Raw genomic sequence first — 27,432 nt, 5'->3', positions numbered from 1 at the left:
AGGAGTACCTGCTGACGACGATGAAGGGGTGGTCGTCGTCGACGAGAAGACTGACGACGCTGTCGTTGTGGACACGGTTGTCGTCGCTGTGGAGACATGACCTGGTGCCCTTTTTTGCGCTGAGGAAGGTGTCGCAATTTTGCTGGCGGACAGGGTAGGCTTCTTGAAAGTCAGAGAGTCCTTGTCAGACACTGAAGATTTTGAAGATCTTGCCTCTGAAGACTTCTTGTGTGTCTTCATAGGAGGAGCGTCTGAGGGGCCAGGAGACGTCACTCTCGGCCGCTTCAGGGAGACTTCAGAGGTTCCGGAAAAGCTCGCCTCTGAGGATACCACACTCTCCCTGTCCTTGAGCCTGTCCAGCCAGATAAGCAGACGACCCTCTCTGTCTCTCAAGGTCTTGTGAGGGAAAGACCTACATATTTTACAGTCCTTAGGGACGTGGTCCGGATAAAGGCAATATAGGCAGAGGTCATGCTTGTCGTCCACATGAAGCCTCTTCTTCCCACATGAAGAGCAAGCCCTGAAAAGTGCTTTCTTCTGGGATTCAGACATGCCAGGAGTTGTAGAAGAAATAAACACTCACTGCAGTAATAAGAGGCCTGAAGTGGTCTGCGTTCAATCCTTGAAGAAGAAAGTCACCAAAAAAGTGAACAATCTGGTTTGAAAGAAATCCTGAGGAGAACTCAGGCTGGAGACTCCCTAGCACAACGTGCGGTAGAAAATCTGAGGGACTGAGGCTCCTGCCAGGAAGGTTCTAGAGGGAGGTGATAGCTGATTGGCTGGCTCTAAGAGTTTGGTCCTTTTTACATAAGGACTAGGATAGGCTACTAAGGCGAGGCCCTTAGGCCTATTTTTCTCTATGTATGTCTATAGGACATTACTTTTTTATGTACCGGAGGCTCCCGTCTCGACGACGGGGAATGATTCAGGCATGTGAATATATGAAAGACACCCCTAATACTGGATAAATGAGATTTTCTCTTGGTTTCAAGTTAATCAGAGAACACCTTGATAGGCAAAACAGCTCTGTGAACCAGTATTGCCGCGCCCACGCCAGGGCTATTAGAATGACACGGCAAGGTTCCTGTTTGATCTTTTGGAATGAGAGGAAATGGAGGGAATGCATAGGCGAGCGCTCCCTCCCATGAGAAGTGGAAGGCATTTCCCAGAGAACCTGGTTGAAGGAACCTGCCGGCGAAGGATCGGCATTTTTTGTTGAGAGATGTAGCAAACAGATCTAGGGTTGGTAATCCCCAGCAGTGAAAAACCTTTTGCAACTGCTTGTTGTCTAGTTCCCACTCGTGATACTGCCTTGTGTCTCTGCTGGGTGAATCCGCCAAATTGTTCTGGACTACTGGCACATGCTGAACCTGAATCGATATGCCGTTGTCTATCAGCCATTACCAAATCTGTAAAGCCAGGATCGAGAAGGTCTGAGATCTTGTCCCTCCCTGCTTTAACAGATAAAACATGGTGGTGGTGTTGTCCGTACGGATCAGAATCGATGTTCTCCTGATTTTTGGCAGGAATGCTTGAAGACCCAGAAAGACCGCTTTGAGTTCCAAGAAATTTATGTGACACAGCTTCCTGGACAGACCATTTTCCCAGGACCTGCAATCCTTGCAGGTGAGCCCCCCATTCGTCCATGGAAGCATCTGATATGACCAACCTTGGTTTCTTCATGAGGAAAGAGAGACTTTGTGAAAGATTGTCTTTGACCATCCACCAGGACATTGCAGAGACCATCCTTGAAAGGATTGATATGACGTCCTCAAATGAGCCTTGAGATTGCCTCCATTGAGCGTCGAGCTCCTCCTTGAGAGGCCTCATCCTTAAGCGGCAATTTGGAATCAGCGGGATACAGGATGACATCATCCCTAGCATTGATTTGTAAGTCCTTACTGAAACGCACCTTTTTGTGGACAGACCCCTTACTGTCCTTTGCAGTCGTAAGATTCTTTATTTTGTGGGAAAAGCTATCTAGAGTGTAGTGTCTAGAGATGCTCCTAAAAACACTACTGACCTGGAGGGATCCAGGGAGGACTTCTCCCAGTTGATTCTGCGTCCCAGGGAGCGAAAGAGTTGGAAACAGGAGTCCACCGATCTCTTGGCGGCTTGAAGCGATGGGGCCTCGACCAACCAGTCGTCTAGATAAGGGAATCTTTGATGACCGGTTCGACGTAGAAAGGCCGCCACCAGAGCCAAGCACTTGGTGAAGACTCTTGGAGCCGATTTCAGCCCGAAAGGAAGTACTTGAAATTGATAATGGCACCCTGCCACAGTGAACCTCAGAAATTGATGATGTTTTGGATGAACGGGAACGTGAAAATATGCGTCCAGAAGATCCAGTGAAGACCTATAGTCTCCTGTATCCATTAGAAGCAGAATTTCCTGAAGCAATAACATTCTGAAAGGTTGGGATTTGATGAACTTGTTCAGTGATCTTAAGTCCATTAATTGCCTCCATTTTCCCGTCTTTCTTTTTATCAAAAAGAAGTGGGAATAGAACCCCCGATTGTGTTGATCGGGCGGCACTTCTTCGATTGCCTGCTTGATTGGACCTTCTTCTTGAGGCTACGGAGATGGCGATGAGAAGTCCTTTGTGGAGGCATGTTTGGAGGCTGTTGAACAAATTCCAGGGTGTGACCATCGAAAAATACGTCTAACACCCACTTGTCGGAAGATATAAATTTCCATTGTTTGAAGAATTTGGAGCAAATGAGGCTGACTTGAAGTTGGACTGCGGTAGCAGGGGCATGTGAAACCTCATTGTCTCTTGTTAGAATCTTGAGCCCTACCTCCTGATGGTTGGCGTCGACGTGCGGCTGGTCTAGAGTAGGTTGGTGTTGAGGTTTGCCGAAAGGGCTGAGAAGAGTACTGTGTACGAAAACCCTGTTGGTGATGGGGCTAGAAACGTTGTTGAAGCTGAAGAAGAGAGAGATATTGACCTCTGCCTCTGAAAGAAGAAAATCTTTTTGCTGAAGGTTTACCAAGGATTTAGCTGTCTCCGTATCCTTTTTGATTGACTGCAAACTTCATCCACATGCTTCCCAAAAAGCAACTCACTATCGAAAGGCATGTCGAGAATTTTTGCCTGAACATCCGGTCAAAAGGCAGTAGCCTTCAGCCACCCCTGCCGTCTCATTACCACTGCTCCTGCCATCTGTCTGAAGGCCATTGACGAAATTTCCATGGCCACGTCAATAATTTCCAAGGACAACTTTTCACTCTCCGATAGCACCTCACCGCAAAGCTGAGATGTCGAACCACATCTGGCGGTCATACCTCCCAAGGATAGCTAAGGCGTTGGAGGCTCTGATAGCAGTGGCTGACAAAGCGGAGAACCTTTTGCCGATGTTATACAAAAAGCATCCTTCCTTGTCAGGGGGAGTCGAGCACGGAGAGGAAGGATTCTTTGACCACCTTTGAGCTGCCTGCATAATGACCGAATCAGGCCGGGAATGCCCGATCAAGAGAGTCTTCAGGTGCCTTGTACTTCTTGTCCAACTTTGGTACCACAGCAGGAATAGAAGCTGGCGTTTTCATAAATTTCAAGCCTTCTTGCCACAAGAAGTCCACAATGGGGATGTAATGAGAGGAACGTTATGTAGTAGGCTTAAAATCATATAAAAAAACACTTGATTTGTTTAACGGGCATGGGAAGGTCGAAGCGCCTGGAGGCGCGCTCTAGCAGATGGTGAAACCCGCTGATATCTGCGGGCAGAGAGTTGGCTGAGGGTGGCGTGGGGATTGTATAGTCATCCCACTCGTCATGGATAACCTGGCACAAATGCAATTCCCCTTCCTCCAACTGCGGGTCATCATCATCTTGACTTTGCGCAGGAACCTAAGTAGGAGTTGTTACAGTGCTGCTCTTCTGCAGTGAAGGTAGCACCCGCAATGCTGGAGGGGTGACTTCCTGAGCGGGAGGTGGAGCAGAATTTGCTTCCGGAAATCTTTTATAGTAGTCGTTGAGCATTGGCCGGAGGTCAGACACCAATGATATGGGGTCATTAATGAAGGGTTCTTGAGCTTGTTCTTCTGGCTCCTCATATGGATGGTGTTCTTGGAAAGCATCCAAACAATGAGAAGTGGGACGTTCCCTATTTGAAAAAGGGTAGTCTCTTTCCAGATAAGTGGATGGATCCTCCATCATCTCTTCATCTTCTGAGTCCTGACACTTCACTTGGAGTTGCGAAGTACTATAAGCAGGACAGAAGGGTCCATCATCTTCAGACTCCTGAAAATCTAGGCGGCAGGCAGAGGAGAAACCTTTTAAAAATAATGCATCAGGGAAGGTGTCGGTTTCAGAAGCAGACCAATCTTCACCCTTGTCGATGGGAGGATAGCTGTCGGCGGTTAACGAACCTCTTGAGCCGAAGACGGTGAAACTCTAGTCGACGGAGATGGCCTAACAGCGGTCGACGACAGAGATACCATCACCACATGCCGTCAGCGTGGCCGCCATCGTCGTCTTGACCGTCAACATAGTAGGTGTCGCTGACGTAACAGTCGACCATGACGACGGGGAAGATTCAAGCATGTGAATCTATAAAAGAAACAATACTGGAGAACCAAACATACAACACAGTACTGCTCTATCTCTGCAGCACAGCATATCTATTGGATGTATGCCAAGGGTGAGTTAAGCACACAAGAACGGAACTTTAAAAAAGTGAGTGAGCTTTTAGGCCTCACTCCAGTGACATTCGATAAAAAGGGCCTGTTGACTACTACTGATCACTACTATGTATGCTGCCACCACCACGCTCACGCAGTTCCAGTCCTGGTAAAGGCAGTAGCCTTACACTCCTATGAGGGTAGCGCTTTGGGCGCCCCTCCGAGTCCAACAAGACCGAAATCCAAGAGACAATCCTATGGCATGGTGCCCATGCATGATCCATGTCTGCCTATGACAAAACAACAAAAAAATCCTGTAACAGTACAGTTTGGCACTCATGGCAGGGTTAGCATGTCCATAAAAGAATACTGGATACACTGCTGGAGCAGCTCATAGAGCTCACCCAGGCATGTCTGAGTGCCACACTGGGACCTATTGCTCAGCCTAGGCAGTACATAGTGACTAGCTCACATCCAATGACAAATTTTGCAGTATCATGCGGTCTTGGATGGTATGAGAGAAGTGCGCAAGCCTTCGGGAATAGTAGGCAGCAATTGGGCAGAGTCCTTGCGTGTGTTGAAGTAGTGGACAAACTAGAAGCTGGCACAGACCGAGAGCAGGCCAAGGATAGCAGATGAGAACATGCAGTTGCCAAAGGTTTTGATGAGTTGCACGGTCCGGTTGAGTGATGGGGAAAATATTCAGGTTTATACTCTTGGTGGATGCTTGATCCACCAGACTTTCTGGTATTGAATGTTACGTCAAGAGTGTTGGGTCACCCAGAGTAGGGCGATGGCACCGAGCTAGTTGCCGATTTACTGGAGGCCCTGGAACATGGCTTTGCCCATGCCCAAAGCAGTGTATTTGTCAAGGCCTCATTAAAAAGCAGAAGTGGCTCTTAGTGGATCTACCTAGGTTGTGTGAACTGCTTGAAAACATTTATTTTCACCTCCATGCGGACCTCTGCATCACCACATAAAAGGAGGTGCTTTCCTCAGTGGCAGGCCCAGGGTGTGAGACCAAGCTAGCGTCTATAGAAGTGTTCAGATCACAGGCATCTAGAAGGTCCTCACACCAGTTATCAGTTTAGTGATGTACAGGGCCATCCCCTTCATCATGTTGGTCGTTGCCTGTATCCTTCCCACAAAGGTTGTGGATTACCTGAGCCCACCCTTGATCTTAAGGAGGGGTGTCAAAGTCTGATGGGTAGCCAAAAGGCTGCTGGGTGCGACCTCGCTAGGGACGATATTGACTCAAAGTTAGAGAGCATAATCGTTGTGCCTCTTCCTCAGTTGTTGATGCAGAGGGATCCAGAGCAGGGCAAGGCACCGGGACTGAAGTCAGCACCGAAGCCAGTGCAAACCTTGTAGCAAGTTCGGAGGTTGCAGCTGGTGCCGAAGGTAAACCCGCTGGTGGGACTTCATTTGGAAGTCCTTGCGGTTCACTGGGGCCTGAAGGTGCATGAGAGGGAGCCGTGCGGGTGCCAAAGGGACGTTTCTGAGTCTGATGGGTTGGCAAACAGCTGCTGCCAAAAGGATTTGGGGTGCGACTTTGACCAATATCATTTTGCAAAATGCTTTGTCAGGAGCATTGGTTCGCAAAAGTTCTCTATGTGCTGCAGTGCTACAGATGGCCTCAGAAATATGGGTTGGCTCAAGCAAAGCGCCTGAAATGACTTGGAAGGCGACTGAGTTCGGGAGTGAGACCAAGAGGCATGTTTACTTCCTCGTGACTTCTCAGGAGTTCGAAAGTGGTGGCAAGAAGCAGAGTCCCGGTTGGAGATCTTATACTTCTTATATGACTTGCATAATGACTGCTAGCATAACAAAGAGTCGCCGCAGGGAACGACTGCTGAAGCGGGAATGGGACGTTCCACTTGGCCTCAACTGGTCACGGCGTGGAGTCTTTCAGTGTTTGGTGATGTAAAGCTTTGTCTCGTGGTAACATATGGCATTTGGGTATATCTGGGAAAAGTCATTGCAAACCAAAAATAAACCTGAAGGGATCTTTCACAGATATTTGCTTGCGACAAGGCTTAAACCCTGTAGTTTTAGGGTGCAACTAATCCCTTACACACTGGTATCATTTTAGTGACAAGTTTGGAGAGCATTATCTCGATCAGAGACAAGGGTAGCTCTGGATCAGAGTCTGGGAGGACAGAAATAAAGTAACTGACGTCAGTGTAATCGGATGTCACTTCCAAAGCGGAACAATATTAACAGGGAGCAATACCCAATTGTCAGAAAACAGGAGTACTTCTCAAACGTTCGGATCTAGTCTGATACCTAGGGAATATTCAAAATATGAGGAATCTGCAATTAGATATATGCATTAGAAAGGTACGTAATAAAGGTACTTATTTATCTTGACTAGCATCCCCTTTGGACAAAAGAAGATTTAAGCATTTAGATATTGTATCAGTATATTGAATTAGAGGAGCAAAGAAGTAAATTCCATAGCCATGACATATGTTTAATTTCTGTTACCTTAGTTGCCATTCTCTTGAATGGTGTTACCATTAAAATGAGCTCCACAAATGTTGTCATTATATTAGCTTCAATTTTCTTAAGAATCTGACCACAATGAACTGTGGTTAGTAGAAGCTAGTGAGCGTCGTTGGTTAATAACTCAGTTGATCTGTTTTATGTGGCTCTGTAACATATACCAGGTATTGTTTATTATAGATTTGCCACCTTAGATCTTGTTTCCGCACCACAATCTTAACTTCTGACCATGCAAACAAGCATTGGCATAGCCAATTTGTCTCGCCTTTGGGACCTTATAAGTGTTTAGCCATGCAACAGTTGCATAACTAAATACTTATAAGGTCCCAATAGCGAGACCTATTGGCTATGCCAAGCGGAAAGTGATCGCGATCAAACATCAAAGCGGCCGAAAGTGAAAGTAATCACGGTAAAGCGCGGCGCGCGTGCCCGCGCACATGCACTGTACCTCTAGGCTGGCCTGGTAGCACTTTTTGGAGCCCTCTCAATAGGTCTTGCCAGACCAGCGCATGCGCTGGGTCGGGCGTGACCTAAAGATGATCGGATGGAAAAATGTCAAGTCTTAATAGAAACAATTTACAAAGAGACAAAAACGAAATTGCGAGAACAAAAAAAAAAAAACGAATAATAAGTTATTTTAAAATATCAAGATGAACTAAAATTCAAGAAACAAGAATGATTATTAATAAGGTTGTGCATACTCTATTTCACCATGTCGTGCCCAAAGAGAAAGTTGAAAGAGTACTGACCAACCCTTGCAATTCACCTGAAAGTAATGCCCCTAATGTGGATTAAACAAGCCCATCTTCAAGCAATTCAATCAGAAACATATGTCCTTTTAAAAGGTGCAAATGGAAAAAATAGAGAATCACAGACGACCTGAACTCAAGTCACCAACCACGACATATCAGGCCATGAGGATGTACTGGCCGCAGAAACTTTATTGGAAAGGAGACCAAAGGAATCACAAGACTCTGGAATGATAAGATTGAAGAAGAACAATATGAGCAGGGGATGCCCAAAGAAATGGACCAAAATCTGGGGGAGATGGAACAACTCCAGAGGTGGAATATGCATTCCACCCATCCTCAACGCTGGGCCCTAGTGGGGTGTCTGCCTCCTAGGAAGGGATGGGGGTGGGCCTTTAGGAATGGGGGTGTGTATCCCATTGACAAGAAAGTTATCAATACTATAATTTACCAATGCGATGTGTATTTTGTGTTATACTGCTTATGTTCTTTTGATTTCAATAAAAAGAATTACAAGAAAAAAGATCGAAAATGAACTGCTAAACCAATGTATGGATTCTTAGTATTTAATACATTGAAACAGGAATTTGCAACTTAGTAGCTTAACCTTGACAGAGGACTCGTGCAAAACATCCCTCCAACCAATACTTGAGAAATATGAAGTTATGAAACCTCTGGCATTAGAATAGAAAGGAGGCGCTTATGCAGAGTTTCCATAACGCTTTGGAACAATTCAGTTAGGTGTAAGGCACCATCTGGTTACAAGAGACCAAGCGACTACCAGCTCTCTGAAACCACCATGGTGATAGTGAAACAGATCATTCAAATGGCATATCACAACCTGTAGTATATTTGATCTTCTAATGCCCTGCCACCATCAGATCCAGCAGTGCAGTGCCCCCTATGAACAACATCATGTAGGAAGGGTTCGACTGCAATGTTGTCAAATTTACAAAAAGGCTTTTGTTCAAGAATAGATGTCACTTGCTGCAAGAACACCTGGATATCTCTGAGGAGGGAAAACTGTGACAAACCAGGCATGTACACAGGGCTAGTTATGAATTCCTCTCCTTCTACTGTCATAGCCTTTGTAAAAACACTGGATGAGCAGCTCAGGCCAACTAGAGAATAATTGCTTCTATTTAGCACTCACAGAGGCATATGGAAGTAAATATTCTGGAGGTCTATGGTACATTACGAATTCTCCACCTGAAAAGAGGACATGATCTGCATACCAAGGACACCTTGACATCACAGTGTCTGAAAACAAAAACCTACTTGTCCAATTTAGTACAAAATAACACAAATATTTTTAGAGATAGAAGATAAGTAAATGGCATTTAAAAAGAAAAAGCAGGCTGGGTAATCTGAACAGATACAAAAATCCTAGAATTAATATTTGCTCGGAACAAAAACTTTACATTATTTTTCTAATGATATAAAATACAGCTTACAGGATTCCTTAGTACATCATCATCTACATCAAAGTTTGAGGTATCTGACGGACTGCTGACATCTGGGATGTAAGGTGCTTCAAGATTTCGAATATTTTCCCAGTTTATGCCAACAAAAAAAGGATGCGCCTTGAAATCATCAATTCCATTTTGTCCCAGGCGGCGCTCCCTTCCACAAATCAGTCGCTGGATGAGATCTTTTGCTGTTTCAGATATGTCTGGGACATGCGATGGGAACTGAAAACGCTCCTAAAATACAAGTTTAAAGAATTATTTCAGTGCGGCAATTACACAATGTAGACACAGTAAAATCTATAAACACAGATTGTGTCCAATATTGGTTTTCCTACTACCACTTCAGCACCATCAAGAGCCTTACTGTACATCAGCAGTATAAAATAGAACTGTGATTTGAAGAAAAAAACAGCCACAGAATGTGCTACATCACGATTTTAAAATAATTGTAAATATCATTAAATGACCACTAGTGCAATCAAATGTTGCTGGCTTTGTTTAGGTATTTAGATATAGGTGAATATTAAATTGTTTCTTGATGAACTGCAGACGGGACCACTGAAGCATGTGTTCTGGGAGGGAAATTCAAGACGATGGGTCCAAGAGCCACAAGGGTCATAGCTCCCCTCCCAATCTTTATAGGAGGGATTTGGAGAAGTGAGGTGGTTGAATGAGAAGAAGGGAGGAGGAGTATACATTAATTATGAAGCAGCATAGGTGGATTCTGCATTTGTAATAATGAGGGGAAGCTCTTCTGAGGGTGTTTTTGTTTGATGCAGGACTTTGAATGTGGTGATCTGATTGGGAGCCACTACAATCACTCCCTTTATAGGACTAGGCAATAATAAGTCAAGTGCAACATTTGTTGAATTTCTGCGATTATAAGATGTGCACCAACTTCTTTACAAAGTAGTCAAAGTATTTAAGCTTTATGTTTCAGTGTGATCCAGTGTCATAGCCCAGTAAGGATGGACTCATGTAGGAAGCTGGCTGTATATACTATACCAAAATGAGGTATAGTGTGTACGGAGTCCAGTGGAACCCCAGAGGTAGGCAGAGGTAAAAGTAAATGGCACCTTACTCTCTATTTGTGGTAGAGTGGGCGAGCAGTAAGGCTTTATCAGATGGTAGTGTTAAGCATTTGTTGTACACACTCAGGCAAAAAATTATGTCACAAACTCAAACACTGATCTCAGACCAATTCGTTTGTATCAAAAATATTGTTTAGTTATTTTATTTCTAGAACCAAGCCAAGCCTAGTGCAGGTTAAGTGAAATAATACTTTGCAAAATCTTATGCAGTGATTTACAGTTGAATGCAGGTTCAAATGCAGTTGGTTGAATTACAGGTAAGTCAACAGTTCGAAATTACTTTTTAGCTACTTTACAGATTACTGTGCATGTTACTTTTTAGATTACCTTTTAAGTAAATTTTTCTATTCAGTGTGATATGCTTAGATATCACACTGAGACATTTCTGAGACAAAAGGTAAGTAATTCACTTTTAGTACATTTGCAGTTTTTCAGTGTTTCATACAAAACAACTCCACACAGAAGATTTTTTAAGGAAAAACAGTCAATGCAATCTTATGGAAGAAAATGAAGTTAACATTTTGCAGGTAAGTACCTCTTTGTGGAGTTTGTTTTCTGGGGTTAGAACCAGGGTTCCCCCAGGGTCAAGGGTGCACTCTCAGAACACCCTCAGTGGCACTAGGGCGGCAAGGTACAGAGTGCTGAGGCCCAATGTTATCCAATTGGAGATAGGGTGCCTCCGGTTGGTGGGTGCTCACGAGCAGGCCACAAGGTTGTGGGAGCAAAGCTCCTTGTGTTAGTCTCAGGGCAAAGGAGGATCTGGTTTAGCACACAAAGTGCACCCACAGCTGTACAGGGGCAGCCGGGTGCAGGGTGCTGTTTTGGCATTGGGTGCCCTGTTTTCAATGGGGATTGCCGGTTTTGGTGTTTAGCTGCAGGCTCGTTCCAGGAAGTCTCCCAGGAGGAACCAACAGCTGGGCAGGTAAGTTGGAGGGCTCTGGGACGTAGGTGTAGCTTGGGTTCTCTTCTCCAGGGCACAGGGCGGCTGGATGCAGGGTGTCTTTTGAGGTCGGATTTCCCCTTACAGGGCCACTCGCAGTTGGAGGGGTGTCTCTGTGCAGAGGCTGCAGGCGAAGTCGGGGAGTCCTGGAGGGACCAACCCATGGTGGACACAGACTCTGGAGCGCTGGGGGACCTGGCTGGGACCGGTGGGCCACCCGGATTCGGGCCATAGACATCGGGTGCAGTTGTGGTTCTAGGTGTCGGGTTTCTTTGTCCTCAGCAGGCTCAGAGTCTGAGTTGGTAGTTTCTTTTGAAAAGAGCCGCTGTTCACAGGAGATCTGGTCTTTGTTGAAGGCAGTCAGTCCTTTCAGGGTTCTGGAGGTCACGGCGACTTTTGGCACAGGATCTCTGGAAACTGCAGAAGGGCCCGTAGGGCTGAGGCCAAGTCATTTGTTCTCTGCAGTCTCCTCTGCTGGGCATCTTCTTTCATCACTCTTCTTTGTAGGTTGCAGGAATCTCTCTTCTTGGTTCAGGGCTGCCCCTAAATACAGTATTTAGGGGCGTTTTGGGGGTCTCAAGGTCAGTAGCCAAGGGGCTACTGACCTTAGGGTGAATACACCCTGGGTGTGCTCACCACACGTGGGGGAGTGGGCACAATCCCTAATCCTGATTGGAGGGTGCCAGCCATCTGCAAGAGGGCGGGCACTGAAGAGTGGGCTTCACCTCGCCTCCCCCACCTGAGTGGTGGGGTTGGCAGAGGTGGGCACACATTCTGCACTGTGCTAATTGTTCCTGCCTGTCTTCCTGCCAAAATGGAGGGGAGACAGGAAGGGGCCTGCTCCTGATAGCAGGAGAGGCTGGTGGTCGCGTTACAAAGGTGGCAAGGCCTTTGAAGCTCCCCTGCCGCAGATGTCTTTTCCTGGCCTGGAGGTGGTGTGACCACAACCGCCCAGGAAATATTTTGTTTCTGGGCTCAGAGAGTGAAGGCTCCCACCCCAGGCGTCCAGAAACATGTCTGGTGGTTTTTCAGGGGGCATCTCTAAGATGCCCTCTGAGTGCATTTTTCGTTAAATCCCACACTGGCATCAGTGTGGGTATAATGTGCTGAGAAGTTTGATACCAAACTTAACAGTTTTCAGTAAAGCCATTATGGTGCTGTGGAGTTCGTAATGACAAACTTCCAGCACCATATACTCTTAATGGCATTACTGCACTTGTCTATAAATTGGTCTAGACACTGTAGGAGTACAGGGCTCATACACCTGTGCCCTCACCACTGGTATAGTGCACCCAGCCACAGAGGTGGCTGACCTTGGCCAGGGCAGTGGGTTGTAGGTATGGCACACAGATGTGTGCCATGTAGCCTCTTCACTTTGTTCTGCACCAAAACACGCATCCTGAAATGGCTGTGTGTGTGTGTGTAAAAGTACAGGACGTCTAAGGGTGGCACAATAAGTGCTGCAGCCCTTATAGTCCTTCCCTGGTCGCAGTGCCGTTGGTACCCACGGTACCTTTTACAAGAGACTGACATGTGGCCAGAGAGGTGCCAATTGGGGGTACAAGGTACAGTTTTGGAAAAGAACACAGGCCCTGGGAACCTGAATGGCAGGGACCCAGGGCACATCAAGTCAAACCCCATAAAAATCCCGTAATCATGGTGTTGAGTTGGGTGAAATATTTTCGTGGTATCCATAGAGGTAGTGAGCCAAAGTAGTAAAGTAGTCGAGGCAGAGTGACCATCTTTAGTAGCGCCACCCTCCCCGCTACTGAAAGTGGGAAGGTCCCCCAGAATTCAAAGTTGCTCCTGGTGGTTCGTAATGCTCTTCCAACATTACCTTCTAGCAGGTCAGAGGGTGCATGATAAATCCGCACTCCTAGGTAAGTCAGACAGCTGCTTTCCCACCTCACGCTTAGTGCACCTTGTGGTTCACCTCCACCACCCTGAGCAGGGAAAAGGCACGTCTTATTCCAGTTGACTTTGAGACCCGCCACTCTCCCTAATCTGGCCAGCAGTTCTCGAGCGCCCTGTAACTCATCAACAGAGTTGGCGAGGAACATTAGGAGATCGTCTGCGTATAGAGCAATGAAGTGGAACTGACCCACCCCATCTAGGCCCCTGTAGTATCGCCCCGATCTTGCGTGAACAGCCAGTGGCTCCACTGCTAGGGCGAACAGGAGGGGAGACAGCGGGCATCCCTGCCTCGTCCCCCTGCCCACGCTGCAGGCCTCCGAAACTATTCCCCCCGTACGTACCCTGGCAGTTGAGAGGTTGTACAATATTCCCGTCCAGGCCACAAATCCCTCGCCCAGTCCGAAAGCTCGTAGGACCCTAAACAGATATGGCCACTCGAGACTATCGAATGCGTTCTCGATGTCGATTGATAAGATGCACGCCTCATCTCCTTCACGTGTGGAGTTGTGCAGTAGTTGACACAGTCCCCGTACATTCATGGCCGTATTCCGGGAAGGAATAAACCCCGCCTGATCTACATGCACAAGTGCTGTCATATGGGTCATCAATCGGCTGGCTAAAATGCGACTCAATATCTTGTAATCTATGTTAAGTATAGCGAGGGGACGATAGGCGGTGCGATCCCTCGCTGGTTTATCCGGTTTAAGGAGTGGTATAATTATCGCTTCCCTGGTGGAGCGAGGTAAACAGCCATCCTGCTTTGATCTGTTGTAGAGGGTTAGTAGGTGGGGAGCCAAGAGATCCACATATGTAGCATAAAACTCTTTTGGAAACTCATCTGTGCCAGGGGTTTTGTTCCTGGCCATGCGTTTTATAGCTCCCCTGATCTCCCCCAATTCTATATCCCGACCTAAGATCTCTGCATCCTCTGCCTCAATTTGGGGGAAGTTCTATATCCAGGAATCCCTCCTCCTGAAATATCTGTGGATCTAATTGACTTTGATACAAGATAGTATAGTATTCCAGGAACTGTGTATTAATGGCTTGCTGCCCGTAATAAGTTGTTCCATCTCCGCCCCGCAGTTCTAAGATTGGAGTGCCTCTGCGCGCCAGGTTGGCCAGTCAAGCCAGCAGTGCCCCAGATGTGTCCCTCTCAGCGTGTGCCCGTGCTGCGTACGCCCTGTAATCAAAACATCTCAAGCGTTCTACTTGGGACGCCAGTTCTTCCCTGGCCGTCATAAGATCCTCCTGCCTATCCTCTCGTTCGGGTCTATCTCTTGCCACGACTCGGAGCTGTTGTCCCGCCCCCTCTACATCGTTCAGTAGGGTTCTACGTACCCCGACCGCTTCCCCAATACATCGGCCCCTTACCACTTTGAAAGCATCCCATTCATTGTGTAGGCTGGTGGTCGTGTTAGTGTTATTCTGGAAGTACTCCGCTATAGCAGTGCCTATTGTGGTTCTAAAGACCTGGTCTTCCAATGCCTCCGGGTGGAGCCGCCAACTGGGGATTGTGGGCCTAACCCGTACCCAATTCATGGACACTAGCAGGGGATTATGATCAGATATCGTCCTGGCTAAGTACTCACTCAGTGTGATCCCTACATGTACATCCGGGGGATAGAGGATAGAGTCCAGTCGAACATGAAGCTCTTGTAGAGCCGAGAAATAAGAGTAGTCCTGTACCCCCGGATGATGGGTCCTCCAAGTGTCCGTCAGTCCCCAGTGCCGTTGCCAGTCTCGTCGGGCTTCAGCTATTCTACGTGTGGGAGCGTCTGGGAGTGGTGGATGAGAACGGTTCAGGGCCACCTCAGTAATGCAATTGAAATCTCCCCCCAAAAGCACGACTCCAGTCAGTACCGGCGCCAGTTTCTGAGAGAGCTGTGAAAGAAAGCAGGTTGATCGACATTAGGAGCGTATATACTTCCTATAGTAATATCCCGGCCATCTAGGCGCCCCATCACCACCACGAATCGACCCTCAGGGTCTATTAAACTCCCGAACACATTGAAAAGGGATCCCCGCTCGCACCCATACCAAGGTCCGTCTTGCAAAGGCCGAGTACGTAGTGTGAAACACCTGCCCCCTCCATCGGCGCTGTAGCGCTGCCCCTTCTGTCTTTGTCAGGTGGGTTTCTTGTAGTAATGCAATTTGCACTCCTCTTCACGTCAGGTAAGCATGTATTTTGTGCCCCCGGTTCATAGGGTGCATCCCCCTAACATTCCAGGTCATAATTTTGATGCCTACGGAGGTACCCATAATTCCTACTCCAGACTCTGGCAGCAGAGCTCTCCCATTGCGACCCCCAACCGTTTGCCCCTAACTGTAAACTCTACCCAACTCCCACTCCCCCGGACAGGCACACAAGAACAGGTCCCCATCCAAACAAAGTCATTCAAACAAGAAATCATAAAAGGTGGTGGTGCGTGTCCCGCTTCCGTTGGCCTCAGAAACCACCCCCCCCGACCTCCCCCCCGCTTTAGCTAGTTCTCCCAGTAGGTCCCCATGATACAAACATGCCCACCCGCAGTGTACCAGTTGGGTCTCTAGGGCCAAGAGTCAAAATTGGTCATCCTACGATCCTTCCCCATACAACCTGTGGTCTGATCAGCCAAACACCCAGTCCGCCATCTGTGGCGTAACGTCCGGAATTTCAGTATCAGAGAGCCCCTGGGCACTGCTCGATCTCGAGCTCTCAGTTCTATCTCTCTCATGGTCCGTGTCGTTGCTAGCTGTACTGACATCACCATGGCTAACAGCTACCACTGCTTGGACTGCTCTGTCTCGTTCTTGTCGGCGACCAACAGGGGAGATGGACTTATGTAGTGGCGGAGTGGAGGAGAACCGCCGTCGGGGCGAGTTCGGATGTGGGGAGCGTGTTTCAGTGCCGCGTCGGGTTTCCAAGCAGCCTGCGGGGTGAGAAAGAAGTGCGTTTCCGCCTCTGAAGTTACCCTAATGCAGGCCGGGAACAGCATGGCGTAGGGGAGCCGGAGCTGGTGTAACTTCCGCTTCCAGCCAGGAAGGAAGATCTTTGTCGCTGCACTTCCCTACTATAGTCCGGGAATATCATCATCTTGCTGTTCCCGATCTGTAGATTCAGTTTCTCACGGGCTCTTTGTAAGATGAAGTCTCGATCCCGATAATGCAGTAGTCTCACTACCAGTGGGCAGGGTGGAGCACCAGCTTTAGGTAGTCTAGCCGGGGCCCTATGGGCACGTTCCAGTGCATAGAAGGGGGAGAGACCCTCCGGAGCCACCTCCATTTTCAGCCAAGTTTCCAGGTACTGGAACCTCCCTCCTCCCGTTCCGGAACGCCTACGATGCGGAGGTTATTCCTTCTTGAGCGTCCCTCGCTGTCCTCAGCCCTCATCGCTAGCACCTTGACCCTGTTTACCACTTCTTTCAGGGTGTCTTGTATTGTGGCGACCGTGTCCGGTATGTTCTTCATGGTAATCTCATTGGTCACCACTCTCTTTATGTTTTCGGTGGTCATCTTTCAAGAGGGTGAGATCCAACCCAATGGCGCCCATCCTCGCTTCCAGCGCCTCTCGCGAAGAGATAATGGGCTGCATGATGTCAACCAAGGTGGGGTCTCCGGGTTGCCCCACTCCATGCCCTCCAGTTGCGCTCTCATCATCGTCAGTGTGCTGCTCCGGTTCGTCCATCCGCAGGACCTCATACCCCTTTTTTCTGGACACCCTTCCCATTGTGCGATCCGTTGGTAAAAGTAGCGAGCTACTCAAGTAAGTTTCTCGAGCCCCACCTTCACCGGTCAAGAAGGGTGCAGACGTACTCCAGTGGGTGCAATGTCGTTAGCCCTTCAGTTCCCGTGTGCCTTTTCTGGAAGCATGTGGGCCAGGCGATTCCAATCTCTAGAAGCCCCAGGTAGTCACCCCAAGCCTCTCAGGAATGTGGGGGGTGAACCAAACAGGAGCAAAGGCCCATCCCCAACAGAGGTCCAGGAAATAAGTAGGACTGTAGTGTTCTCTGTGGCACTCCGGTTCAGCAGGGTCTGGGCCCAGTGTCCCTTAACTGCTGCGGTGGCGTTAATTATGACCAGCTCAGATATTGGAGTGTTCACGCGCTTCTAGGGGGTTATACCTCACATACCCCTCATCAGATAGGTCTGTTTCACAGCATCTGCAGCATCTCCAAGTTCAGAACATCTGTGTTGTTAGCTGCCCCTACACCTTAGCATTGTTTTGCCTCATGGTGAGAATAGAGGCAATAGATGCAATCCTTGTGGGTATCATCAATATAAACTCTTTTTTTCCCCACATGGTTTACAAGGGCGAAATAGGCCTTTCCTATCAGACATTGTCCAGTAAGAAAAATGAGACTTATCTGAGCGAAATGTTGAAGAATTGAGCAGAGCTCAGGGAGACTCCCTTCACACACGACGTGCGTCGAAAATCTGAGGGACTCAGCCTCTCTAGGGGAAGGTTCTAGAGGGTGCTGGTTACTGATTGGTTGTATTTAGGTTTAGTCCTTTTTAGAAAAGTCGGTAGGCTATTAAATGCATGATTGCCTCCATGATAGCCTATGGAAGTTCTTTAAATACTGCTTTATTTAAATTAACATGGGACTCCCACTTCGACGACGGGGAAGGATTCAAGCATGTGAATCTATGAAAGATACCCCAATACTGGATAAATGTGTGGTAGGAAGTCAATAAATGAGCTATGCTGAAAGAGCAAATTCCCAGGAGGTGGGAGCTTGGTCAGGGAGTGTCAGGTATCATGGGTGCGCTTTCCAACCCCACCATGTGTGGGACTATATATGCATTATTGTACAATTGAAATGTGTAACCTGGACCAAAATGTGTCTCAGGTTTGGGCAGGCATCTCATGTTTTCCATGCTTAATGAGATTTTGTGGCAATAATATGAAAATAAAGCACTCTATAAGGCACGGGCAACATGTATCTGATTTCATATTGTTTTAAACAGTGTACAGCTTTCTTCTGCACACAAAAAATCCAACATGAATGGCACGTGAAGACCCCTCGCAAAAACCAGAAGAATTGCTTCACCTGATACACCAACTTTATATAAAGCAGGAAAATTATTCGTCCTGTTACCTCAAAATTAAGCATAGAACATATTTTTTGTACAAGATTAGAGACAGAACCTTATTATTCATTATTACTGAACTTGCATACTTTATTGCATAAAAAAATAGGTATGCCTTACCTCATGGTTCATGATTTTCCCATAGGTTTCCACTAGGGACTCTGCATAGAATGGTGTTTCCCCATACATCATCTCATACATGCAGACACCCAGAGACCACCAATCACATTCTGGGCCATACCTGCCCATCCCATCCTCCATAGCTTGCAAAATCTCAGGCGAGATGTAATCAGGTGTGCCAACTGCCACAGAGGACTGTACCTGTAGAGGAAGAGAAAACGTAAATGGAGCTTAGATGTCACATTCCACAGGACACTCGCCATCTGGCACAAGGGACTACAGGAAACACCTGTGTATCAAAGGAGGAAAAGCAAACAAACCACAACTAAAATTAACATATCATTCGGTACAAAGATTCATTGCCGCTAAATATACGAGTTAAACCCTGAAATGGTTTTAACTTCCAAATTTAACAGTAAAATGATGCATCCTGCTACAGGGACGTAACATCAGAAAGTATTTAAGCAAAGAAGTGGAGGAGTTTTTAAATGAACAAAAATGCAAACAATCTTAGCCAAACCAATATGGTGAGAGCAGACAATTTAGAGCAGGTCCATGTTTTAAAATATGTATAACTCTGCAAAAGCAAATTTAACTAAAACCATTGCAATCCTCACTCGAGCAGAAACAATATTTCATTAAAAATTTCTTTCTTGAACAATTAGACATCAACCCATACAAATGGCTAAACTATTGTAGAGTGATTCTAATATATGCTGCTGGAGCCGGAAAGCTCTGGGATCCCTTTTCCACAGAGTTAATAGCAAGGTGGTGCCATTATGGAAAGATGTTTTTGAATGGGTTAGTCTGGAAGAAGAAAAAAGCTGAATATCCTTGATCATCTATGCCAATTTTGAATGCTATACCTAGCTGTTTGGATCTGAACATGGCATGAACGTCTTGGTTATAACAGATCATGGTGGTAGAGAAGAGCTCTTAAAATTTGGAAATTAAAGGTAATCCCAATCGTTTACCATTGATTCAGATGAATCCGAATGAACACAAGGATAGAGAAAATGAAACTTAGGAAAATATGAACATTAGTGGTCCATGCTTAATGACCTATATGGAGATTAATGCAAATCATTATTTTTGTGCCTGCCCCAAGTCCCATCTCCTTGGCTTATCCCTTTCTTCTGACCTATCTTCTATAAAAATAAAAAAAATGTAATTTTAAATAGACAACTTTCACTTATCTTTGTGCCATAGTTCAGCCACACTTGTATTCTTCTTGCATACATTTTGCTGCAGGACTCATACAGACACGCACTACTGGTCGGTGTTTGTCCCGTGAATATTCTTCCATCTCTCCTAATGTTTACCTCCCCAATTTACCCAATATAAAAAATGTTTGCTGCTGCTGCTCTTCAAGTGGCGTGGCCCCAAACCCATGCTTCTTAGGGTAATGCTTCACCGTATCTCTGTTTCTTTATGGAGCTGCTCCTGACATTTTGCTGACTGCTATTACTGCAGTGTGTTCATAGTGCAGTGCAGGCGGCGGAATGTCCAGCACCAGGGCTGATTCAGCAAGAAGGTTGCATGCCCTTTTATTCTTTCTTTATACTTGTTTGAATAAAGTGTTTGTTAAAAAAAAATTAACAATATAAAAATCCTTATCTATCTAATAAATTAGTTGTCCATGGTTTAAAGTATAGAGGTAGACTTCAGCGCACTGGTGACCGTACAGATAAAGTTAAAATTAAGTGATACTCTCTCTTTTAACCTGCTAAAATAGAGACTGAACACATCACAATACCATGTGCGTTTTTGGCTACAAGTTGCCGCCATATTGTTTTTTAGTAGCTGCAAAAGATTTATAAGACTTCAGAGACAAATGAGTCATACATACCGTGCCATCATCATTCATCTTCAAGCACGATCCAAAGTCAGCCAGGCGAATGTGGCCATTCATGTCCAGGAGAACATTATCAGGTTTTATGTCCCTGTAGTTAAAAACATGATACACCTTTATGAGTTGAGTGTATTAAGACTAACAAGAGTCAATAGCAATTAATAAGTAATGAGTAGAGAATAACATACGAGCATTGTATCAACAGCAAAATGCATTCAGCAAAGGAAAAATATATTTTTATTTTACATCTCGCTTTTATGAGCTATTGCTCTCTTTCAAGACATTCACACGCTAAGCTCCACTAAGGGGTTTCCAATCGATAAGCAGTAAGTGAAGATCATCGTTCAACGTGGAAGTTGTCTTAACGTTTCGTAGCTCTAAGAGGAAGACACTTGGTTGCTATGGCGCTTTGCTATGCTGTTTTGGAATGTTTTATTTATGATGTAATGGTTACACTTTGAAGGGCTGCATATCTTGGGCAGCAATAAAAGTTATTGCATAATGTCAGCCTCCGTTGTCTTTAATGAAATCAAGATTCTCTCTGTATGATAATTGGAGAATCGTCATTATCAGCAAGCAGTCAGTCAAGGACGGTGGACAGTTATTGACAGCGTGACAACTGCTTACTGTAGTTTCAAGTGACTATTTCTATGTACACCTATGTGAGAAGAGTTTGAGACACTAGGCGCGAGCTTACATCAAGTTGGTGTGTTTGTAGTGAGCAGATCTTCAAGTAAATGGCACAATATAAAATAAATCTTTGGGTTGGTGGGGTGGCAGTGCTGGAGCAGAGTTTTCAGTTTGAAAATTCTGGGGCTTTTGAAGCTCTGGCATGTCTATTTGTTGTATTAATTTATTAATAATTAATAATTAATTATTTGTCTTGTGCAAGTGCGTTTATATCAATCAATCCGTTTGTTTTAACAAGAGAGAGTTACACGTGAGTGTGCTTAAATGTGCTGACTGATAATAACACGCGAGTTAAATGTGTTTTCATGTTTAAACGTTGCTATGTGCTGTTTATTTTTGAGCACAAAACGCTTTTGAATTAATGCTTTTCCATGTTGCAAGTGCTAGATAAATGCATACACATAAGGGTATTAGTGGGGTTAACACTGTTTAATCACTATGCTGTAGTAACGTTGTTTATTGTCTCTTTTAATTAAGATGGTCTATTAAGGCCTATGTTGACCTGAGAAAGAAGGCTGAATAGTGAGCCTGGCTGTGATTATAATTTGAAAACTGAGACGAGGGAGACCCCTGCTGGAAATGGTCCTGAAGCTAACTGACCATGGTCCTTGTCGAAAAACTTTCCATGAGGACGGCAGCAGTTTTTGGGAGTTCTCCAAGAGAAGTGAAAGTGTCCTTGGCAGCCTTGGGAAACAAAGGAGCCTTAGAAAGAAGCTCTGAACTGTGGCTCGATGGCCGAGGAGAAGCAGGATAATTGTGATACATGTTTTATTTTCTTGGTTCCTGTTCCGTAGTTTTCGCTATGTGTATTTTTCCTGAGCGGAGATTCTCAAATGTAGCAATGTTACATCCTTTCCTTCTCGCTCTGCTCAGCAAGTCCGGCGGACATTATAGTTTTTTCTATGTTTCCAATGTATCTTTCTATTGTTTAGAGTATTATAAGATGTTAGCCTAGAGAGGGTCTTTTGCCACTTGCCATTTTGCCTTTGCCGCATATTGAACCTGCGTTGCTGAGGATTGATGCTGAAGGGACTTCGTCTTGAGAGACATTTACCGAGAGACTTGTCCTGACCCGTTCGGACATTTAGCTAGAATAGGTAACTATGAGAAATGATTTACTCTGATTGATTTTCTTGACTAATTTTAGATAAAGCAATATAATTTTAAACATGGTGTTGGATATTCTTTCTTGTCAATTATTGAGCTTGCATTATTGATTATTGTTGTATATATTGTATAGACTATGCTTAGGGACAGTCACAAAAACCAGGTCTTATCGACCTCGATATAGATGCAGGGTGTTTAGGAGTGTTTTCCTTCCACAGGTTTATTGCTGGTAGAGTATTTGAGTGTATGTTAATGAAATGGGCCCTAGCGTATGATGTATGCATGTGCGTGTAACTGTGAGATTACTCTATCCGTGGTAGTGGGAATATTGTACACACCCTGATCTCTATCAATTTCCTGGTAGCAGAGAGAGGATGGTTTTTGATGATTGTCTTGATTAGATAAGATTGTTTTATTGATTATTGATTATTGGTTCATGTTGGTATATGTACTAATACTATATGTTGGAGTCGTAATGTTGAGTTATATGTAGTGCTTCTGGAACTTGGAAGCTGTAGCAGTTCCGTAGTAGGGCAGAGGGAAGTAAATGCTGCTCTCGGGAAAGACGGAATTGTAAGGAATAACGTGTGACAATTGAAGTTGCGCGTCACATTGTCTGGGTTCGGAATCAGTGACATCGTTGTATGTTACTATTAGATATTTCTGGTATATAAGGAGTGTGAATGATAGTGAAGGTTATCTGTGAAACTCTGGTCTTAAGTCCCAGGGATCCGTAAGGATTTCCGTTAAAGCTTATCGCGGGAGGAGTAATAGGTATTCTCTGAGCTTATTTGAAGAACTGGGCAAAGAAAGCTTGCTTAGTTAATGTGTGTTATAATTCTGTAGTGAGCAGATTGTCTGTTCTCGGGAAGCAGGATTCTGTGCGTATGTACTATATTTCCTTTGTATGAATGTGCGTGAATGTTTGTACATTTAGTTGATTGTAAGACTCTTTGGACAAGTCCTAGAGGAAACAGTTAATGAATGTATGTTAGTAGGGCAGAGTAGAAGAAGTGCTACTGTGTCAATGAAAGGTTTCTTATGAAATAGACTCTCTTTTACTATTCTGTGGTTAGCGAAGCAGACAATGGAGATGTTTTTATGTTGTAACTAATAGATTTTGTAGAAATTTTGACACAAAGTCTACTGAAAAGATTTTGTAAAGGAGGGGTAGACGAGTGACAGAAGACAAGAGACAAACTGCAGCGACTGTTGACGTCAGAAAGACCGCGCTCTGATTGGATGGTAGATCAGAATAGTGCTCGCGCTAGGATTGGTGCGTTAGTGTGAGCCGCGCAAGGATTGGAAGAGCTATTTAGTGACGTAGACGTTCCAGGATTGGTGCGTTAGTGTGAGTCGCGCTGCAATTGGTTGAAAATTCGTATTGTATATTAATAATACGGAAAGAGTAGAGAGTTTTTTGTAAACGTTAAAATGTATTATCAAGAAGAGAAGAAGAAGAAACCATTTTTTGGTAGAGTTAAAAAGTGGTTTAGCAAGGATAAAGATGTTAAAACAAGAGAGGGCGAGTTGTTACCTCCACCGAAAACACCTGCATCCTTCATGGCTGCGAGACATGGGTTTCATACTTGTATATGGTTGGAGAATTGGGTTAGGTACACTAAAGAAGATGGTGTTCTAGCATTTCCAGAACATGGTTCATTTAATCTGGCCGTGTTGAGAAATTTACGGGAAAAGATGTTATGTCTTGACCCGAAGCCGAGACCTACACAGTTCGAGGCTTTAGTGGAATGGGAAGAAGAAGTACATGAGAGAGAGAAACAAAGATCTGGGGGGTACTATAGGTACATGTTTGGGAGGAGACATAATCGTGAGACTCATCATGATCGAATGAAAAGGTGGCGAGATGCTAGTATGTCAGAGGGATTATATCAGATGAGAACAGTTGAAGGAGGAGCAGAAAGGGTTCCTGAGCCAGAAATAAGAAAATATGGAATTAATGAGTATGAGGTCTTAAATGACATGATTTACAAAAGACCACCTCCATATAGACCAGAACCGGACAAAAGTACACCAGTTGTTTCTCCGATAAGAGATACAGTTTGTGTTAGTGAGACAGAAAATGAGACACCTGAAGTGAGAAGTGATCATTACCTTGATATGAATGCCAGACAATTAGCCAGAACTACAACAGAGTTGACTGAGAAGATTAGGGAGTTAACGAAAAATCTAGAAGCTGTTACGGTGCCTGTAACAATAGGTCCAGTTATGCCTGTGTTTGACAAACAGAGACCAGGTGAGAATGGACTGGTGATTCCATATGTTGGGAATAATCTGACAAATTTAGTTGGTCCTTCAGGAGATTCAAGCAAAAGAGCAGAAAGAAATGACCTGAGACAATCAAGACATGACACATGTAGTGAAATATTGGATGCTAGCGAAGCTAGTTGTTCAGGGATGCCAATTTTAGAACCGCAAAAGAGAGTGGTTCCAGTGAGAAAAACTGCTGAAATAACAGTTGATGATTTGAATGATTGGATGAAGGTTCTACAAAAAAAGGATAAAGATTCACAAGTAATTGATGTAGCTAAGTTACGTGTAGAACTAGAAGAGCTTGTTACAGGAACAGTTCCAACAGAGATTCTGAAGAGTCATCATGATGGTGAACTAATGTTTATGTGCAAGAGTGTTACCTGGAGAGCAAGAAATACACATGACAGGCTAAGAGCAATAGCAAATGAACAGGGAGTTGACATTGATAAAGTGAAAGCTTTACAGAGAACTTATAGGATGGATTTTACAGAGAAGGACATTGAAAATTTGAATGCTACTGGTAGAACAGGACAAATTAAGGAAATGGTAGCATTATTGCGAAGATGGGGTGATGTTGAAAAGTGGAAGGATAGGTGGTACAAGAAAAGAGATGAGACTGAAGATAGAACAACTTATTCAGCATTTCCAGTGAGAGAAAAGGAGAAACCAGTGGATAATTATCCCATGAGAGAAATACCTGGAGGAGGATATGTACATGTTCCATGGACCAGACAGGATATTTTATCATTTACGAATGATTTCCCTCGATTGAGAGAAAAGCCCGTCGAGTGGTATAGGCAGGTAGATAGGTTTGTGAAATTGTCAAAAGTGCTGTGGGTTGACCTGAATAGTCTGTTTGATATAATTGTTCCAGCAGACTTGTGGACTGAATGTAAAATAGTTGTGAGTTGGCCTACTGAGGAATATCCAAGAGACCCAAGAACAGGGGCACCAGATCCAGAGGTAATGAGGAAGTATGATCAGGTGATGGTATACCTGAAGAGTAAAGTACCTGCAAAAGAGACAGACTGGGTAAAGATAGATCGAACACAACAGGAAGCGAAAGAATCAGTTCATGCTTTTTACGAGAGGCTGATACTGGCATTTAAACAATTCAGTGGAGATGAACACCTGGGTGACAAAGATTTGAGTCATTTTGTATACAGATTTGTATATGGCCTTAGACCTGAAATTGGTGAGAGAATTCGTGAGCACACAGTGGATTGGCAAAGTAAGAAAGTAGATGAGATCCTGAGACATGCAAAATACTTCAGTGATGAAATTGAAGCAAAACAAAGAAAGCTGAAAGAGAAAGCAATGTGGGCACAAGTGAAAGTTGCAGAGAGACAGGAAGCACAGTTAGTGGAACAGGCGAATAATCCAGGAAATAATGCAGGAAATAGACCAAGATATGCAGGAAAAGGAAAAGGAAGTCTTGAGGAAGCGAAGAAAAAGTTCCCTTGTCACAACTGTGGCCAATTGGGGCATTGGAGATCGGAGTGTCCTAATCCACCATTAGTGAGTAATGAGAGTAAACCTTTAAATCAACAGGTGCAGAACCAGAACGAAGGAAATAATCAACAGCAGCAACAACAGAAAGTTGTGAGACAGCAGAGTCAAGAGCCAAAACCGCCCTTGCCGCAGAATAGAGGGTTACAAAAGTATAATCAGGATTCAGGATTCTACAATGATGAGCAGGTAAACAAACCAAGACGTTCTAACAAAGTACAGCAGTACTTGTTAGAGAGTGAAGGGAGTGAGTCTGAGGGTGATTATTGACGGTGCCGAGGAGAGGAAGAAGAGTGCATACTTGGTGCAACTCTAGAAATAGACCAGGCAGGACCATTTGTGGATGGGAAAATAAATGAGGAGAGTGTTACTTTTTTGGTAGACACAGGTGCGACAAGATCAACTGTCAGGTCAACAGATGTTAGAAATCTTCCTCTCTCGGATGAAGCAATCCAAGTAGTTGGTGTAGCCAATACACAAATCAAAACACGTCTTACTGAACCGGTAAGAGTACAGATAGGGAAATTTTCAGACATGCATAGATTCATTGTCTGTGACACGAGTCCAGTGAACCTACTGGGTAGGGACTTGTTGTGCAAGATGAACTGCACAATTTTTTGTACACCGGATTGAATAGCCTTTGAGACACAAGATGAAGATGCTTTGTACCGAGTGACTCTAGAAAATAGAGAGAGTGAATTAATTGGTGCATTTGCTGTGTTTAATCCGGAGGATTTGCCTCAAGAGCTGAGAGACACAGTGAAAAGGACAGTTTGGGATTTTACTGGAGAGGATGTGGGATTGATGAATAATGTAGATCCAGTGAAAATTGCAGTAAAAGAGGGAATCACATATCCTAACATTCCTCAATACAAAATGACACCAGAAATAATTGAAGGGATAACTCCTATAATTGAGAAAATGATTCAGCAAGGAGTCCTGAGAGAACTACTGAGTAGTCCGTGTAATTCACCGATAATGGGACTAAAAAAGCCCAATGGGAAATTTAGGATCGTACAGGATTTGAGAAAAGTTAATCAAATTGTGGTGGCATGTTGTCCTATTGTGCCAAATCCATCAGTGATCCTGTATCAAATTCCACATGATGCTGAGTGGTATACAGTGATTGATTTGTGTCATGCGTTCTTTTCAATTCCATTGCATCATGATAGCCAGCCGATTTTTGCATTTTGGTTTGGCCAGCGTATCTTAGCATGGTGTCGAATCCCACAGGGGTATACGGAGAGTCCTTCGATATTCAATCAGTTATTGAAAAAATCGTTGGAGAGTTTGATCATGCCCGAGAGTTCAGTGTTAGTGCAGTACATTGATGACCTATTGGTGGCATCAAAGACACGTGAAGCTTGTGAAGTAGATACCATAGCTTTACTGAATCATCTGGCGGATGGAGGGTTAAAGGTATCTCCAGCCAAATTACAGTTTTGCAAGAAAGAGGTGCATTATCTTGGACACAATATTGAAAAAGGTCTGAGAAAAGTGACTACTGACAGGATCAGAATAA

General features: G+C 44.9%; 1 protein-coding gene across 2 annotated transcripts in view; it reads right to left on the bottom strand.

Annotated features, from left to right (window-relative positions):
- CDC42BPB (CDC42 binding protein kinase beta) overlaps positions 1-27,432 on the bottom strand; it is a 1,057,701-nt gene that overhangs the window by 703,384 nt on the left and 326,885 nt on the right. For both annotated transcript variants that reach the window (XM_085626326.1, XM_085626327.1), the window contains exons 6-8: positions 20,328-20,421; positions 18,479-18,679; positions 9,329-9,577 (exon numbers count right to left, since the gene is read on the bottom strand). In XM_085626326.1, the coding sequence (XP_085482452.1) occupies positions 9,329-9,577; positions 18,479-18,679; positions 20,328-20,421 (544 nt within the window). The remainder of the gene's footprint in view (positions 1-9,328; positions 9,578-18,478; positions 18,680-20,327; positions 20,422-27,432) is intronic.

The sequence above is a fragment of the Triturus cristatus genome, chromosome 9, assembly GCF_964204655.1.
Source record: "Triturus cristatus chromosome 9, aTriCri1.1, whole genome shotgun sequence".
NCBI lineage: Eukaryota > Metazoa > Chordata > Amphibia > Caudata > Salamandridae > Triturus > Triturus cristatus.
Note: the sequence above shows the minus strand (reverse complement) of the source record. Positions and strands in the feature narration are given on the sequence as shown.